The sequence below is a fragment of the Mesoplodon mirus genome (assembly GCF_964341445.2).
Source record: "Mesoplodon mirus genome assembly, chromosome: 11".
NCBI classification, from domain to species: Eukaryota; Metazoa; Chordata; class Mammalia; order Artiodactyla; family Ziphiidae; genus Mesoplodon; species Mesoplodon mirus.
In genome coordinates, this window is record NC_138987.1 from 38,957,489 (window position 1) to 38,972,684 (window position 15,196).

At 41.7% G+C, this 15,196-nt stretch overlaps 1 protein-coding gene across 1 annotated transcript; it reads left to right on the top strand.

The window, feature by feature from the left end:
• Window positions 1-915: 915 nt before the first annotated feature.
• Window positions 916-14,886, top strand: WBP2NL (WBP2 N-terminal like). The gene is given in 6 exon segments (XM_082636956.1): window positions 916-1,006; window positions 13,573-13,681; window positions 13,942-14,083; window positions 14,251-14,327; window positions 14,329-14,344; window positions 14,755-14,886. Coding segments are annotated over 6 exon segments (477 nt in total). The 5' UTR covers window positions 916-944; the 3' UTR covers window positions 14,826-14,886.
• Window positions 14,887-15,196: the final 310 nt, after the last annotated feature.

Consider the following 15,196-nt stretch of genomic DNA (forward strand, 5'->3'; position numbering starts at 1 on the left):
TGCTTGGTGCACCCTAAAAAAAAAAAATTTTTTTTTAATATTTCTGAAATCAGCATACATCTTACCACTGATGTCCGTTTATTTGGCAACTTTTTTTCCTTCGAGTTACATTTTAAAATGGTGCATTTTACAACTGACAACATCTTAAATTTGATGAAATATGGTAGGTAGTCCAGAAGATGTTAACATCCTTCTGTTTGAAGCCCTCTGGTGCTATTGGTGAAGTTTAAAGGAAATAAGAACACATGCAACATTTTAGTCTTAAAAGCAATTCTGGTATAACGTATCCCACCTGATCTTCACAGTCACCCTTTGGAGGAGGCAGGGCAGGTATGATGCGTGCCACAGAGACAAAAGGCTCTCTCCATCTTGGAGCTGGAACAGACGCACACAGGGTCGAAATTCCCCCTTTGATTTCCTGACCCAGCTCACGCACCCTTTCCTGGATGCTGCCTCACAAGAAATCGGCTCTGATCCCAGGCTTTCTTTGGTGGAAGAAAGATCTGCTCGCCTTAGGAGAGGTGAGGAATCGTTCTGGACCCTTTCTCCAAAGGGCAACAGCTTCCTGACTCAGGCCAGGCAGGGCGTAGGAAAATTCCACTTTTAATTTTTATTCCCAACAGGACCAATTCAAGTTCATACCCGTGGGCAGCGGGGCAGCCACATAGGGGCCAAGACGGTGAATCGCTGTCGAGGAGGCCACTCATCACTCACTCCTCTGCGCTCCGGGGGTGGAGTCAACTCCCCGGACCCTCCCCCTTCCCCATCAGGGCTGTCTCGACCTTGACTCCGCCTGGTCCTCTGACCAAGGCCCCTCACGTGACCAGCCGCCTCAGTCCCTTACGCCATAATCTCCGCCCTCCCCTTCAGAGCCCCACCCAACTGCTTGGCGCAGGCCCCGCCCCTTCCCATCTGAGGGGCGGCAGGAGCGGCCCTGGGGCAGGATGGCAGTGAACCAGCGCCACACCGAGAACCGTGGCGTGGCCCTCATTCCCTTCGGCGAAAGGTGCGTGAAAGGAAGCCTGCGGAGCTGTCAGAGGAGGCAGCAGATGCACGGGGAACTGGCGGCGCGCAAACTCTCAGCGCATCAGGGACTTTCCCGCCTTTTCCGCGTGCGCAGCGGGCGTGGCTCCGCCCCGACGCTAGGGCGTTGCTGTCTCGCGGGTGTTCGGAATGTGAAGGCCGGAGCGGGGGCTGTAGCGTGTGTGAAGGGCGCGTGCTGCCTCAGAAGAAAGGTGGAAGTGAAGTGGTGGGAGTGGGGAGTGGCACCGACCCTCCGGGTCGCTTGCGGCTGCTGTTAGTGTGCTACCTTTGTAGAGTGACGGGAACAAGGTCCCAGGCTTCTGGGAGGTAGAAGAGGCATGAGTGTCTTTGGAATCTTTCTGGAAGGATCCCGAACTGTCAGGGCCCTCTCCTCACTCTCAGAACTTCGAAAAGCCCTCTCTCATCTTCGCCCCAACCAAGGAGATGACTGGTCTTACTTTTTTGAAAAGATCAGGACCGGAAGAAGACGCGTCTAGGAAGAATGACGCTCTCTTGCCTCCCATGGCAGCCTTGGGGTTTGCACCGATCGCTCTGTGTGGTGCTAACGGTGACCACCGCTCGCCCTTCTCCTCTCGCCTCTGTCAGGCTCAGCCCGGAGCCGCCCATTTTCACCTCCCCACCTAACACCTCGACTCTGCCCCACTCCCCTCCGTCATCCCCCGCCCCCATTTTCCCAGAGGCCTGCTCCAGCTCCCCGGCACTTCGTAAAAGTGCTCCTCTCTGCTCCGATTTGCCTTTGTTTTCCTTTTTTTTTTTTTTTCCTGCGGTATGCGGGCCTCTCACTGTTGTGGCCTCTCCCATTGTGGCTCTGGACGCGCAGGCTCAGCGGCCATGGCTCACGGGCCCAGCCGCTCTGCGGCATGTGGGATCTTCCCGGACCGGGGCACGAACCCGTGTCTCCTGCATCGGCAGGCGGACTCTCAACCACTGCGCCACCAGGGAAGCCCCCTCGTTTTCCTTTGAGCTCGCCTAGCAGTGAGACTCAGAAACCCAGGGCTGTGCTCAGGTGAGGCAGAGCACACCTAGGTCGCTTTGAATGCATCTGTCGGGAAGACCCTTTAAGTCAGTACCAAACGCTGATGTCCAGACCTTTTTTCTATGCTTCCTTCCCCAGAATATTTTCTTGACAGATTTATACGCGCCGTCAAGGCGGTAGGTTCTCCCTTGCTCCTGAAGGACCGCTGCTGTTTGTTCAGTTTTGTAGTAGGAGATGATTGCCCACCATTCTGACCGCGTGCACACTGGCCTAGAGAACGCTGACCTTTGTGCCTGTGGCTCTGTGCCTTGAAGCCACTTCTAATCTGGTGTTTGGGTGTCTTCTCATTCAGGCTACAAGTTTGTCTGTCTGCTTTTCTGTTTGTGTGCTGGAGGCAGGGAATGAAGCATGGTTTTAAAAAATTGTAACATATACTGATTTTATGGTCCTTTGATTACCTTTGTGGCGTCCTTTGTGTGCTCTTGAATGGATAACCATAGCTGAGCACTGTGCAAGGGCTTTATAGTTATAACTGCTCTATCTGCAATAAGGATCAGTACTAGTTTCCTCGTTTCACAGGTGGGAAAACTGAAAGAGAAGTAATTTGCTTAAAATCACATGGCCAGTGCATGTGGGAGAGCTCTGAACTTAGGTACTGTGCATCCACTTCTCTACTCTGGCTGCCCCTCTAAAAGGAAAAGGACTGCTTCTCTTCTTTCTTCTCAGCAAAGAAGTCTCTGTAGGTGCCCTGGCTTCCTGGATAAAAACCACTTTAAAGAAATAGCTTGAGAGGGAGAAGATTGGTTATATTTTGACTTCTCTGGACTATTCACAATACACAGTTGAGAAATTCATCACAGCTTGGCTGTGTTGTGTGGAGATTTTTTTCTGATCCCAGCTGAAAAGTCATAAATGTGTGGGCTAGACTCTACTGGTAAAAAGGGAAGACATTGAGTTTTGGGTTTTTTTTAATCCATATTCAAAAATGTGTGCAGGTAAAACCATGTAGAAAAATTGGGAAAAATTTTAAATTACCCCAAATTCCTAAATCCAGTGCTTTTTACATTTTGGTATGTATCCTTCTGTACTTTCCCCTGTGGAAATATACACACCTTCCCCTGTCAGACTGCTTTGTAACTTGTTTTTCTCATTTACCAATGTATTGGGGATGCTTTCCAGCGTCGGTATCTACATCATTATTTTCAGTATCTCGTACTCCAGTATGCATACATATTTGCTCCAGCCCGTATCTGGGATAGTCTGATTTTTTTTTTTTTTTAAAGGAGGTTATATTCTTTCTTTTTTTTTTTTGGCTGCGTTGGGTCTTTGTTGCTGCACACAGGCTTTCTCTAGTTGGGGCGAGTGGGGGCTACTCTTCGTTGCAGTGCGCAGGCTTCTCACTGCGGTGGTTTCTCTTGTTGCGGAGCATGGGCTCTAGGCACGCGGGCTTCAGTAGCTGTGGCACGCAGGCTCAGTAGTTGTGGCTCGCAGGCTGTAGAGTGCAGGTTCAGTAGTTGTGGTGCATGGGCTTGGTTGTTCCACGGCATGTGGGATCTTCCAGACCAGGGCTGGAACCCGTGTCCCCTGCGTTGGCAGGTGGATTCTTAACCAGTGCGCCACCAGGGTAGTCCCGGATAGTCTGATTTTAATTTGTCATTGCTATAAACATTGCTGCAGTGAACTTTTTAAAGATTTATCTTTGCCCACCTGTCAGAATGTTTCTTTCAGATATATGCCTGAAAGTGGAATTGTGAGATCAGAGGACACAGACTTTTTTTTTTTTTTTTTTTTTTTTTTTGCGGTATGCGGGCCTCTCACTGTTGTGGCCTCTCCCGTTGCGGAGCACAGGCTCCGGATGCGCAGGCCCAGCGGCCATGGCTCACGGGCACAGCCGCTCCGCGGCATATGGGATCCTCCCAGACCGGGGCACGAACCCGTATCCCCTGCATCGGCAGGCGGACTCTCAACCACTGCGCCACCAGGGAGGCCCCCAGAGGACACAGACTTTTAAAAAAATATTAAAAAATATATTTTTAATATGAAAATCCTTGTCAAAATATTTTAAAATATTAAATATATTTTATATTTAATATATTTATACATAGAAATATATTTATTGCAAAATTACCCTACAGAATTATATCAAATTACATTCCTTTTAATACTTTGAGTGCCCAATGCCAACACCCTGTGTTAATCTTTGATAGCTCTCCCAGTCTGATCATGGAATCTGAATAATGAAATCTTTTTTTAAAGCTTAATTGCTAGTGAAATTATTTTTGTCTTATGGTTATTGACTATTTATATGTATTTGGTAAATCTTCTTGGTTCATAAATTGTTCTCCATTTTTTTGCTAAGTTGTTCATTTTTTAATAAATATATATATTTATTTATTTTTATTGTATTTTATTATTTATTTATTTATTTATTTATTTATTTTTGGCTATGTTGGGTCTTTGTTGCTGCTCGCGGGCTTTCTCTGGTTGTGGCGAGCGGGGGCTACTCTTTGTTGTGGTGTTTGGGCTTCTCATTGCGGTGGCTTCTCTTGTTGCAGAGCACGGGCTCTAGGTGTGCGGGCTTCAGTAGTTGTGGCATGTGGGCTCAGTAGTTGTGGCCCACGAGCTTAGTTGCTCCACGGCGTGTGGGATGTTCTTGGACCTGGGATCGAACTCATGTCCCCTGCATTGACAGGCAGATTCTTAACCACTGCGCCACCAGGGAAGTCCCAAAGTTGTTCATTTTTTGTGTGGTAAAAAGCACATAACAAAATTTACCATCTTAGCCACTAAAAACATAAAAATTGTATATATTTAAGTATACAACATGGTAATTTGATGTAATATACATAGTGAAATGATTCCTAGTCAAGTTAATTAACGTGTCATCTCACATAATTATCATTTTTTTACCCTCTTAGCATATTTCCAGTGTTCAATATAGTATTATTAAGTTCAATATAGTCTTCATGCCTATATATTCGATCTCTAGACTTATTCATCCTACTTAACTGTAAATTTGTAACCTTGCTTAACATCTCCCCATTTCCCCCATCCCATCAGCCCCCAATAACTACTGTTCTCTCTGCTTCTGTGAATTTGAATTTTTTTTTTTAGACTCCACATGTAAGTGAGATCATATAGTATTTGTCTTTGTCTGGGTTATTTCACTTAGCATAATGTCCTCAAGATTCACCCATGTTGTAACATGTGACAAGATTTCCTTCCATTTTAGGGCTGAATAATATTCCATTTTACTCATATAACACATTTTGTTTCTCCATTCATTCATTGATAGACTTTTATGTTGCTTCCACCTCTTGGCTATTATGAATAGTGCTGCTATGAACGTGAGTGTGCAAATATCTCTTTGAGACCCCGCTTTCAATTCTTTTCGATATATACCCAGAAGTGGGATCGCTGGACTATGGAGTAGTCCTATTTTTAATTTTTGAGGAGACTCCATACTGTTCCATAGTTGTCGCACCATTTTACAATCCCACCAAGAGTGCACAAGAGTTCCAATTTATCGACATCCTAGGCAACACTTTTCTTTTTTCAATAGTAGCCATCCTAATAGGTGTGAGGTGATATCTCATTCATGGTTTTGATTTGCATTCCTCTGATGATTAGTAATGTTGAGCATCTTTTCAGATTTTTTAGCCATTTATATATCATCTTTGGAGAAATGTTTATTTAAGTCCTTTGTCCATTTTTAAATCAGTTTGTTTTTATTTTGTTGTTGAGTTGTAGGAGTTCTTTATATATTCTGGATATTAACCTCTTATGGTTTGCAAATATTTTCCCCCATTCTATAGGTTGACTTTTCACTCTGTTGTTTGTGTCCTTTGATGCACAAAAGTTTTCAAGTTTGATATAGTCCCATTTGTCTATTTTTGCTTTTGTCGCCTGTGCTTTTGGTGTCATATGCATGAAATTGTTGTCAAGTCCAGTGTCATGAAAATTTCCACCTATGTTTTCTTCCAGAAGTTTTGTAGTGTTAGAGCTTATGTTTGGTTCTTTAATCCATTTTGAGTCGAATTTTTAAGATGGTATAAGTTAAAGGTCCAACTTCCTTCTTTTGCCTGTGGATATCTAGTTTCTCCAACATCATTTGTTGAAGAGACTGTTCTTTCCCCATTGAGTGGTCATGGCACCCTTGTTGAAGATCATTTGACCATAGAAGTGGTGAGAGTGGGCATCCTTACCTTTTTCCAGATCTTAGAAGAAATGCTTTCATCTCTCACCATTGAGTATGATGTTAGCTGTGGGCTTTTCATAAATGGCTTTTATTATTTTGGGGTAGTTTCCTATGATTCCTAGTTTGTTGAGTGTGTTCATCATGAAAGAGTGTAAAATTTTGTCAAATGCTTTTTCTGCATCAATTGAGATGATCATGTGGTTTTTTGTCCTTCATTTTGTCAATGTGCTATATTACATTGATTGATTTTCATTAAAAAATCTCTATTTTTAAAAAAATTTATATTAAGTTTGATCCCTTTCCTAACCTGTCCCTATTCTCTCCACAGCCTCCCACCCTGGCCCCTTGCCTCTGGCAACACCCTACTTCTCTGTTTCTTTGAGTTTGACTTTTTAAAGATTCCACATATAAGTGATTCCATGCAGTATTGTCTTTCTCTGTGTGGCTCTCTCTCTCTCGCTCTGTCCATATATATCTATCTATCTCACATCTTCTTTATCTGTTCATTCATTGATGGACACTTACATGGTTTCCATATCTTGGCTATTATGAATAATGCTTCAATGAACATGGGAGTACAGATACTTGTTTGCTATCCTATTTTCATTTCCTTTGGATATATACCCAGAAGTGGGATTGCTGGATCATAAGGTAGTTCTATTCTTATTTTATTGATTGACTTTCATATCTTAAACTATCTTTGCATTCCAGGGATAAATCCCAGTTGGTCATGTTGTATAATCCTCTTAATGTGTTGTTATATTCAGTTTACTAGTATTTTTTTGAGGATTTATACATGAATATTTTTCTGTTTTTTCTTATTGGAAGTTTTTTGACTACTGATTCAGTCTCTACCTGTTATAGGTCTATTCCGATTTTCTTTCTTTAGTCAATTTCAGTGGGTTTTTTTCTAGGAATTTACCCATTTTATCTATGTTATCTAATTTGTTGCCATACAATTGTTCATATATTCTCTTATAATCTTATTTTAAATCTCTGTAAGGTCTGTGATAACATCCCCACTGTCTTGCTTTTTTTAAAATGTTGTTTATTATTTATTTATTTTTGGCTGCATTGGGTCTTCGTTGCTGCATGCAGGCTTTCTCTAGTTGCAGTGAGTGGGGCTGCTCTTTGTTGTGGTGCACAGGCTTCTCATTGCAGTGACTTCTCTTGTGGAAGAGCATGGGCTCTAGGCAAGTGGGCTTCAGTAGTGTGGCTTGCAGGCTCAGTAGTTGTGCACGGGCTTAGTTGCTCCGTGGCATGTGGGATCTTCCTGGACCAGGGCTTGAACCCATGTCCCCTGCATTGGCAGGCAGATTCTTAACCACTGCGCTACCAGGGAAACCCAACATCCCCACTTTCATCCATAGTTTTAGTAATTTGAATTTTCTTTTTTCCTTGGTCAGTTTAGCTAAAGATTGGTACATTTTGTTGATCTTCACAATGAAATAACTTTGGTTTCATTGACTCTATTTTTCTATTCTTTATTTCATTTATCTCCATTGTAATCTTTATTATTTCCTTCCTACTGCTAGCTTTGGGTTTCATTTGCTTTTGTTTTTCTAGTTCCCTAAGGTGGAAAGTTAGATTATTAATTTGAAATCTCTCTTTTAAAAAATGTAGGCATTGGGCCTCCCTGGTGGCGCAGTGGTTGAGAGTCCGCCTGCCGATGCAGGGGATACGGGTTCGTGCCCCGGTCTGGGAGGATCCCATATGCCGCGGAGCGGCTGGGCCCGTGAGCCATGGCCGCTGGGCCTGCGCATCCGGAGCCTGTGCTCCGCAACGGGAGAGGCCACAACAGTGAGAGGCCCGCATACCGCAAAAAAAAGAAAAAAAAAAAAAAAAATGTAGGCATTAAAAGCTATAAATTTCACTCTTAAGCACTGCTTTTGCTGCATCTAAATAGTTTTGGTATGTATGCTTTTGCTTTCATTTAGATTGAAGTATTTTCTAATTTCACTTACGATTTCTTCTTTGATCCATTGGTTGTTTAAGAATGTGATGTTTAATTTCCATATATTTGTTACTTTGTCAGATATCCTTCAGTTATTGTTTTCTAATTTCATTCCATTGTAGTCATAAAAGATATTTTGTATGATTGCAGTCTTCATAAATTTCATGAGACTTGTTTTGTGGCCCAACATATGGTCTATCCTAGAGACTGTTCCATGTGCACTTGAGAAGAATGTGTATGCTACCTTTGTGGGGGGAGTGTCCTTATATGTTAGGTCTAGTTGAATTTTGTTAGATGTATCCATGCTTATCATTGTTGTATCTTTTTGATGATTGACCCTTTTCTTATTATAGAAGATTCCTCTTTGTCTTGTAATAATTTTTTTTTCACACACACTGTATTTTATATTTACAAGAGATAAATAAGTCTATGTTTTTCTGATATTAGTATAGCTACTCCAGCTCTCTTTTGGTTACTGTTTCATGGAGTATCTTTTTCCATCCTTTTACTTTCAACCTATTTGTGTCTTTAGATCTCAAGTGAGTTTTTGTAGACAGTCTATAGCGGTAATATGTTTTTTAAAAAAATATATTCTACCATTCTCTGCCTTTTAATTGCAGACTTTAATCCATTTAAATTTAATGTAATTATTGGTAAGGAAGAACTTAACTTCTGCTCTTTTGCTATTTGTTTTCTATATTTCTTTTTTTTTTTTTTTTTTTTCGGTACGCGGGCCTCTCACTGTTGTGGCCTCTCCCGTTGCGGAGCACAGGCTCCGGATGCGCAGGCTCAGTGGCCGTGGCTCACGGGCCCAGCCGCTCCGTGGCATGTGGGATCTTCCCAGACCGGGGCACGAACCCGTGTCCCCTGCATCGGCAGGCAGACTCTCAACCACTGCGCCACCAGGGAAGCCCTGTTTTCTATATTTCTTTTTTTTTTTTTTTTTTTTTTGCTGTATGCGGGCCTCTCACTGTTGTGGCCTTCTCCCTTTGCGGAGCACAGGCTCCACATGCACAGGCTCAATGGCCATGGCTCACAGGCCAAGCCGCTCTGTGGCATGTGGGATCTTCCCGGACGGGGGCATGAACCCGCGTCCCCTGCATCGGCAGGCGGACTCTCAACCACTGCACCACCAGGGAAGCCCTCTATATTTCTTATATCATTTTTGTTCCTCAATTCCTCCATGGGTGCTTTTTTGTGTTTAACAGATATTTCTTAGTGTACCATCTTTATCTCTCTTCATTTCCTTTGCTGCATGTATTTTAGTTATCTTCTTTGTGGTTGCCCCACAGATTATGTTTAACATCTTAATTTATAACAATCTAGTTCAAATTAATACCAACTTAGTTTTAATTATATGCAGAAACTTTACTCCTACATAGCTCTGCCCTCTTATATTGTGATTGTCACAAATTACATCTTTATACATTGTGTGCTCATCATTATAGATTTACAATTATTGTTTTATACAATTGTGTTTTAAATCATATAGGATGAAATGAACAAACCCAAAATTCGTTAATATTGATTTTTAATTTGCCTATGTAATTATCTTTCCCAGTGTTCTTTATTTCTTTGTGTTGATTTCATTTACTGTCCAGTGTCTTTTTATTTCAGGCAGAAGGACTTCCTTTAACATTTCTTATAGTTCAGATCTAATAGTAATAAACTCTGTCAGTTTTTGTTCACTTGGTAATGTTTTAATTTTTCCTTAATTTTTGAAGGATAGTTTGGCCAGATATAGAATTCTTGGTTGACATTTTTTTTTCCTTTTAGCACTTTGAATATTTCATCCCATTACCTCCATATTTTCTGGTGAGAAGTCAGCTGTTTGTCTTATTGAGGATTCCTTGTGCATGATAATTTTCTTCTCTTGCTGCTTTCAAGATTCTCTGTATTTGGCTTTCAACAGTTTGATTGCAGTGTGTCTCAGTTTGGATCCCTTTGAGCTTATCCTACTTGGAGTTTCTTGAGCTTGGATGTGTAGATTCATGTATTTCATTAAATTTGGGAAAATTGTGGACATTATTTGTTCAAGAATTCTTTATTCCCCCTTTTTTCCTCTCCTCTCCTTTTGCCAGTCTCATAATACATATGTTGATATGTTTGATTGTGTTCCACAGGTCTGTTAGACTCTGTTCCTTTTTCTTCATTCTTTTTTCTTTCTGTTACTCAGGTAGTAACTATTAATCTCAATTGACCTATCTTCAAGTTCACTGATTCTTCTGCCTGCTGAAATATGCCATTAAGTCCCCCACTACTGAACTTTTTATATCAGTTATTATAGCCTTCTACTCCAGAATTTCTATTTGGTTCCTTTTTATAATTTCTGTCTTTTTATTTTTGTATTCTCTACATGATGAGACGTTGTTTTCATCCTTTTCCTTAAGTTATTAAGTAATTGTTTCTTTTTACTTTTTGAATATATTTTAAATAGTTTATTTAGAGTCTTTGTCTAGTTAATCTAATTTCTTGGCTTCCTAAGGGGCAGTTTCAATTAATTTTTTAAAATAAATAAATAAATTTATTTATTTATTTATTTATTTATGGCTGCTTTGGGTCTTCATTGCTACGTGCCTGCTTTCTCTAGTTGAGGCGAGCAGGGGCTACTCTTCGTTGCGGTGTGCAGGCTTCTCACTGCAGTGGCTTCTCTTGTTGCGGAGAATGGGCTCTAGGCACACGGGCTTCAGTAGTTGTGGCTCACGGGCTTCAGTAGTTGTGGCTCGTGGGCTCTAGAGTGCCTGCTCAGTAGTTGTGGCACACGGGCTTAGTTGCTCTGTGGCATGTGGGATCTTCCTGGACCAGGGCTCAAACCTGCATCCCCTGCGTTGGCAGGCAGATTCTTAACCACTGCACCACTAGGAAGTCCCATACTTTCTTGTTTCTTTGCATGCCTCATGTTTTTTTTTTTGTTGAAAACTGGACATTTTTAAAAATTATAACGTGGCAACTCTGGAAATCAGACTCTCCCTCTTCCACAGGGTGTTGTTGCTGCATGTTGTAGTTATTGTTTAGTGATTTTTCTGAACTAATTTTGTAAAGTCTATATTTGTTATGTGTGGCTAATGACATGAGTGGCCTCTTTTATGTTAATTTAGAGGCTAGCTAGTGATTTGACAGTTTACTTGTATGTTTGGAACAACAACAACAAAATCCCAGCCTTTGCATATTGTCTGTGTGTGTATTGGAGCCTGTCTTTATCACTCAGCTAGGCAGTTTAAAACTCTGTCTTAGCTTTCACTGCCTGCTTGAGCAGAGCCTCACTGTCAACCAGAGGTAACAGTTTTAGGGCCTTATCAGGTTTCTTCTGAGCATCAACTCAGCCCTGAAAATGTATGTGTGGTGCTTTCTAGATTCCCATGAACATGTCAGAGGTTTTCAAAGCCTTTATTCCTCAAAGTATCTCATTTCCCAGTCTTTCCTTCCTCACTTTTCAGTTTTTTTATTGCTTGCCCAAAATGTCATTCTTTGCCCCAGATAGCAGCTCTAACACATTTGCCTTGAAATGTTTTTGACAAATGTGCCCTAGGTAGCTGCCTAAGTCCCAAGAGAGTTCTGAGTTAGGCACATGCCCTTAGAGCTAGTCCTCCAGGAAGCCACTGGACAGGTCAAAACAGACAACCACAATAAGGTCTGTTCTCCTCCCCTCAGTAGTGGGCACCTATACTGAGAATATGGGTGGTTGTTGTCAAGGCTGTTGCCAAACTGGGGAGTGGAGGATAGGACTAGGGTAAGTTAAAGTGCATAAAGCTCTCTTATTGACATTCAACTATTTTTTTCTTGATTAAACATTCCCCTAGTTGCTATAAACTTTTGATTAGATTCTAGAGTTCTAGGCTGACATTTAGAGTTCCTTATTCCACCATTTTTGCTGACATCCTATTTTTTCATAGTCAGTTAAAAAGCCCTTTTTATCCATACACCACCATCCTAGTCCCAGTTCTTATTACCTCATATCAGAACTATTTTAGGAACTCTTAAATGGATTCCTCTGACATACCACCACTTCCTTGATCATGTGACTTCCCTGCTGAGACAGCTGCAAGTCACAGTTCTGCCTTGCCTATTGAATGATGTCTCCAAGCTCTAGTCCCAGCATGATTCCAGCTTTATCTCACTATTCCTCCCAGTCTCACTTCCATGCTGTTTTGATGAATTCACACTGGTAGGCTGCTCCCAAGTACGCAGTTTTCTTTCCACTGCATACCTCCATTAATGCTGTTTGCTCCCCATCAGGATTTTCCCCTACCCTCACTTCTGCCTACTGAAACACTATTCATCTCTTGAGAATCGGCTCAGTGGGACTTCCCTGGTGGTCCAGTGGTTAAGACTCTGCACTCCCAATGCAGGGGGCGCAGGTCGATCCCTGGTTGGGAAGCTAAGATCCTGCATGCTGCACGACATGGCCTAAAAAAAAAAAAAAAAAAAGAATCAGCTCAAATGTCAACCTTTCTGTAAAGTCATTCCTAATTACTTCAACCAAGAGCTAATCTCTCCTTCCACCAAACTGCCATGATATTTTTGTTCCATTTATGTGATGTATGTCATATATTTCTTGCATTATTATCTATATTCATGTTTTCATTCACTCATTCTTTCAATATTTAGTAGCACCCACTTATATATTTATAATTTATATATATAAATTACTAAGAAAGAGAAAAAACCCAGTAGGATTCTATGAGTAAGAATAGGATGAGCCCAAGTTTTTCAGATTAGGAGTGCAGGGAGAACATGACAGACAGAGGGAACATGTCAGAAGTTTCGGGAGCACTCTGCGTGTGCCTTACGTTCTTTACCAGAGTCCAAGAAACATTTTCATTAACAGAGTGCTTTATACCAACTGCACAAGAAGTAGAAGAATTAATGAATATACATTAAGAATAGAATTAGGCTTGATAAGAAAGAAGAACCCAATGGGACTTCCCTGGTGGTCCAGTGGTAAAGAATCCGCCTTCCAATGAAGGTGAAGGTGGGTTCAATCCCTGGTCGGGGAACTAAGATCCCACATGTTGTGGGGCAACTAAGTCCATGTGCCTCAACTAGAGAGCCCTCGTGCTGCAGTGAAGAGCCTGTGAGCCACAGTGAAAGATAACGAGTGCCACAACTAAGACCCAATGCAGCCAAAAATAATAAATAAATAAATTAATTAATAAAAGAGTGGGGGAACCAATTTTTTTTAAAAAAAGAACCCAATGATAAAGAAGAAGAAGAAGTGTGACTTGTCAGAGAATAAGATCATTTAAATTCCTTTCTATTTTAATAAAATAGTAGTAGCAGTAGCAGCAGCAAGTAACATTTATTAAAATTTCCCTCCAGGCTAGAAACTATGCTATGAGCTGTTTGTATAATTTTATGTAGATTCTAAATTGTGTGCTGTCTGCCCTGTCTTTTCTGCAGTGTCTTGAAGCAGAGTCAGGATGTGGACCTCTCCTTCCTACAGCAACCAGAGGGATCTGATCTCTTTAATGGTACAAAAAGAGGAACATTGTTTCTCACTTCATACCGGGTAATTTCTACTTCTACTTTGATCTGATTAACTCTACATTTGTTTTCCTTAAAATGGAGAGAGGTTAAACATTGACTTTCAAAGTATTTTAAACCAGTTCTCCTTTGAGATTTTCCATGTTGAAGTGTGATGGAAGAAAATTGGTGATGTTTCTCAATTAGGCCAGAATGCCAAAGCAGCCTTAACTTCAGAATTGCTCTTATATGTCTCAATCCATGGATAAATTGCATTCCTTTTTCAAAGTTTCTTTTCTCTCTTAGGTGATCTTCGTGACTTCACACTTAGTCAATGACACCCTGCTTTCTTTTCTGATGCCATTTGGTCAGATGAGTAATTGCACCATTCAACAACCAATCTTTGCCCCCAACTACATTAAAGGAACCATTCAGGCAGCTCCGGATGGTAAGTGTCCCCCCTCAGGAGTGTATTTTTTCTCAAAAACTTCCAGAAGGTTTAAGATTCAGACTTGGCCCCTGCTTCATTGGGTAGTGCTTCTCTTAGTGATTGTGGCAGTCCTTCTGTTACAGCATGCCAGCCTCTTAGTGAGTGTGTGCCATTTCTTCCTCCAGGTGGCTGGGAAGGACAGGCTATTTTTAAATTATCCTTCAGAAAAGGAGGTGTAATTGAATTTGCCCAGCTGATGATGAAAAACTGCCTCTGCTGGTGAGCGATGCTGATAAAATTATCAAGCGCTTTGGGGTTTGGGGGCCTGTGTAATTGAAGTAAGACTGTTAGCTAGTGAAGACTTCTGGCCTCTGTGGTCAGGCAGTTGATATTTGTACATGTATTCAGCGGGCATTTCCTGAGCCTACTGACTATGTGCCAAGTAACATACTACGTGCTAGGAACACAAGATTTAGTCCCTCCCTGTCCTGAAGGAGTTTGCAATCTAAAGGGAGCTTACCGTCAGACACCTGAACAGCTAATTATACGTGATCGTCTTTTGTCCATTTAAGTGCCAATCTCATGTATCACTGAGTAGTCTTGTTTTCGGTAGGGTGGCCTTGGCTCTTCTTCCTCTGGCATGGCTTTTTGTCTTCTCTCCTTTCTGACTTTGCCTTTGCTTCTCTTAGGTTTAATTCCCATCTTCCACGGGACTAAAGCATGGGAAGAGGTACCATCAAGCCCTGCAGCACTGATCTAATGGATGTACCAGAGGATACAAATAATCTTTTTACGTTATATTTTAATTCAGTCTAGCCTCACTTTATATCCCTCATTCTCTCACCTTTTGTACTCCAATCCAACTGGATTTCTTTGTGCCTTGCTCTCCCATCTCTGAGCCTTCATGCTATTTGCTCTGTCTGGAATGCTCTTCCCCTTTCTCCCTTGCCTCCTCCACCCCCAACTCCAATCTAGTTGAGACAAACACAGTCCAGTAGAGATAGACATATGCAAATACATTATCCTATCTTATGGCATGTGCTGTAACAGAGGCATGGGCAAAGTTCTGGGGACACACAGATGAATGTAGTGAATTCTACCTTAGAAGACTGACTGGATCATGATGCTATA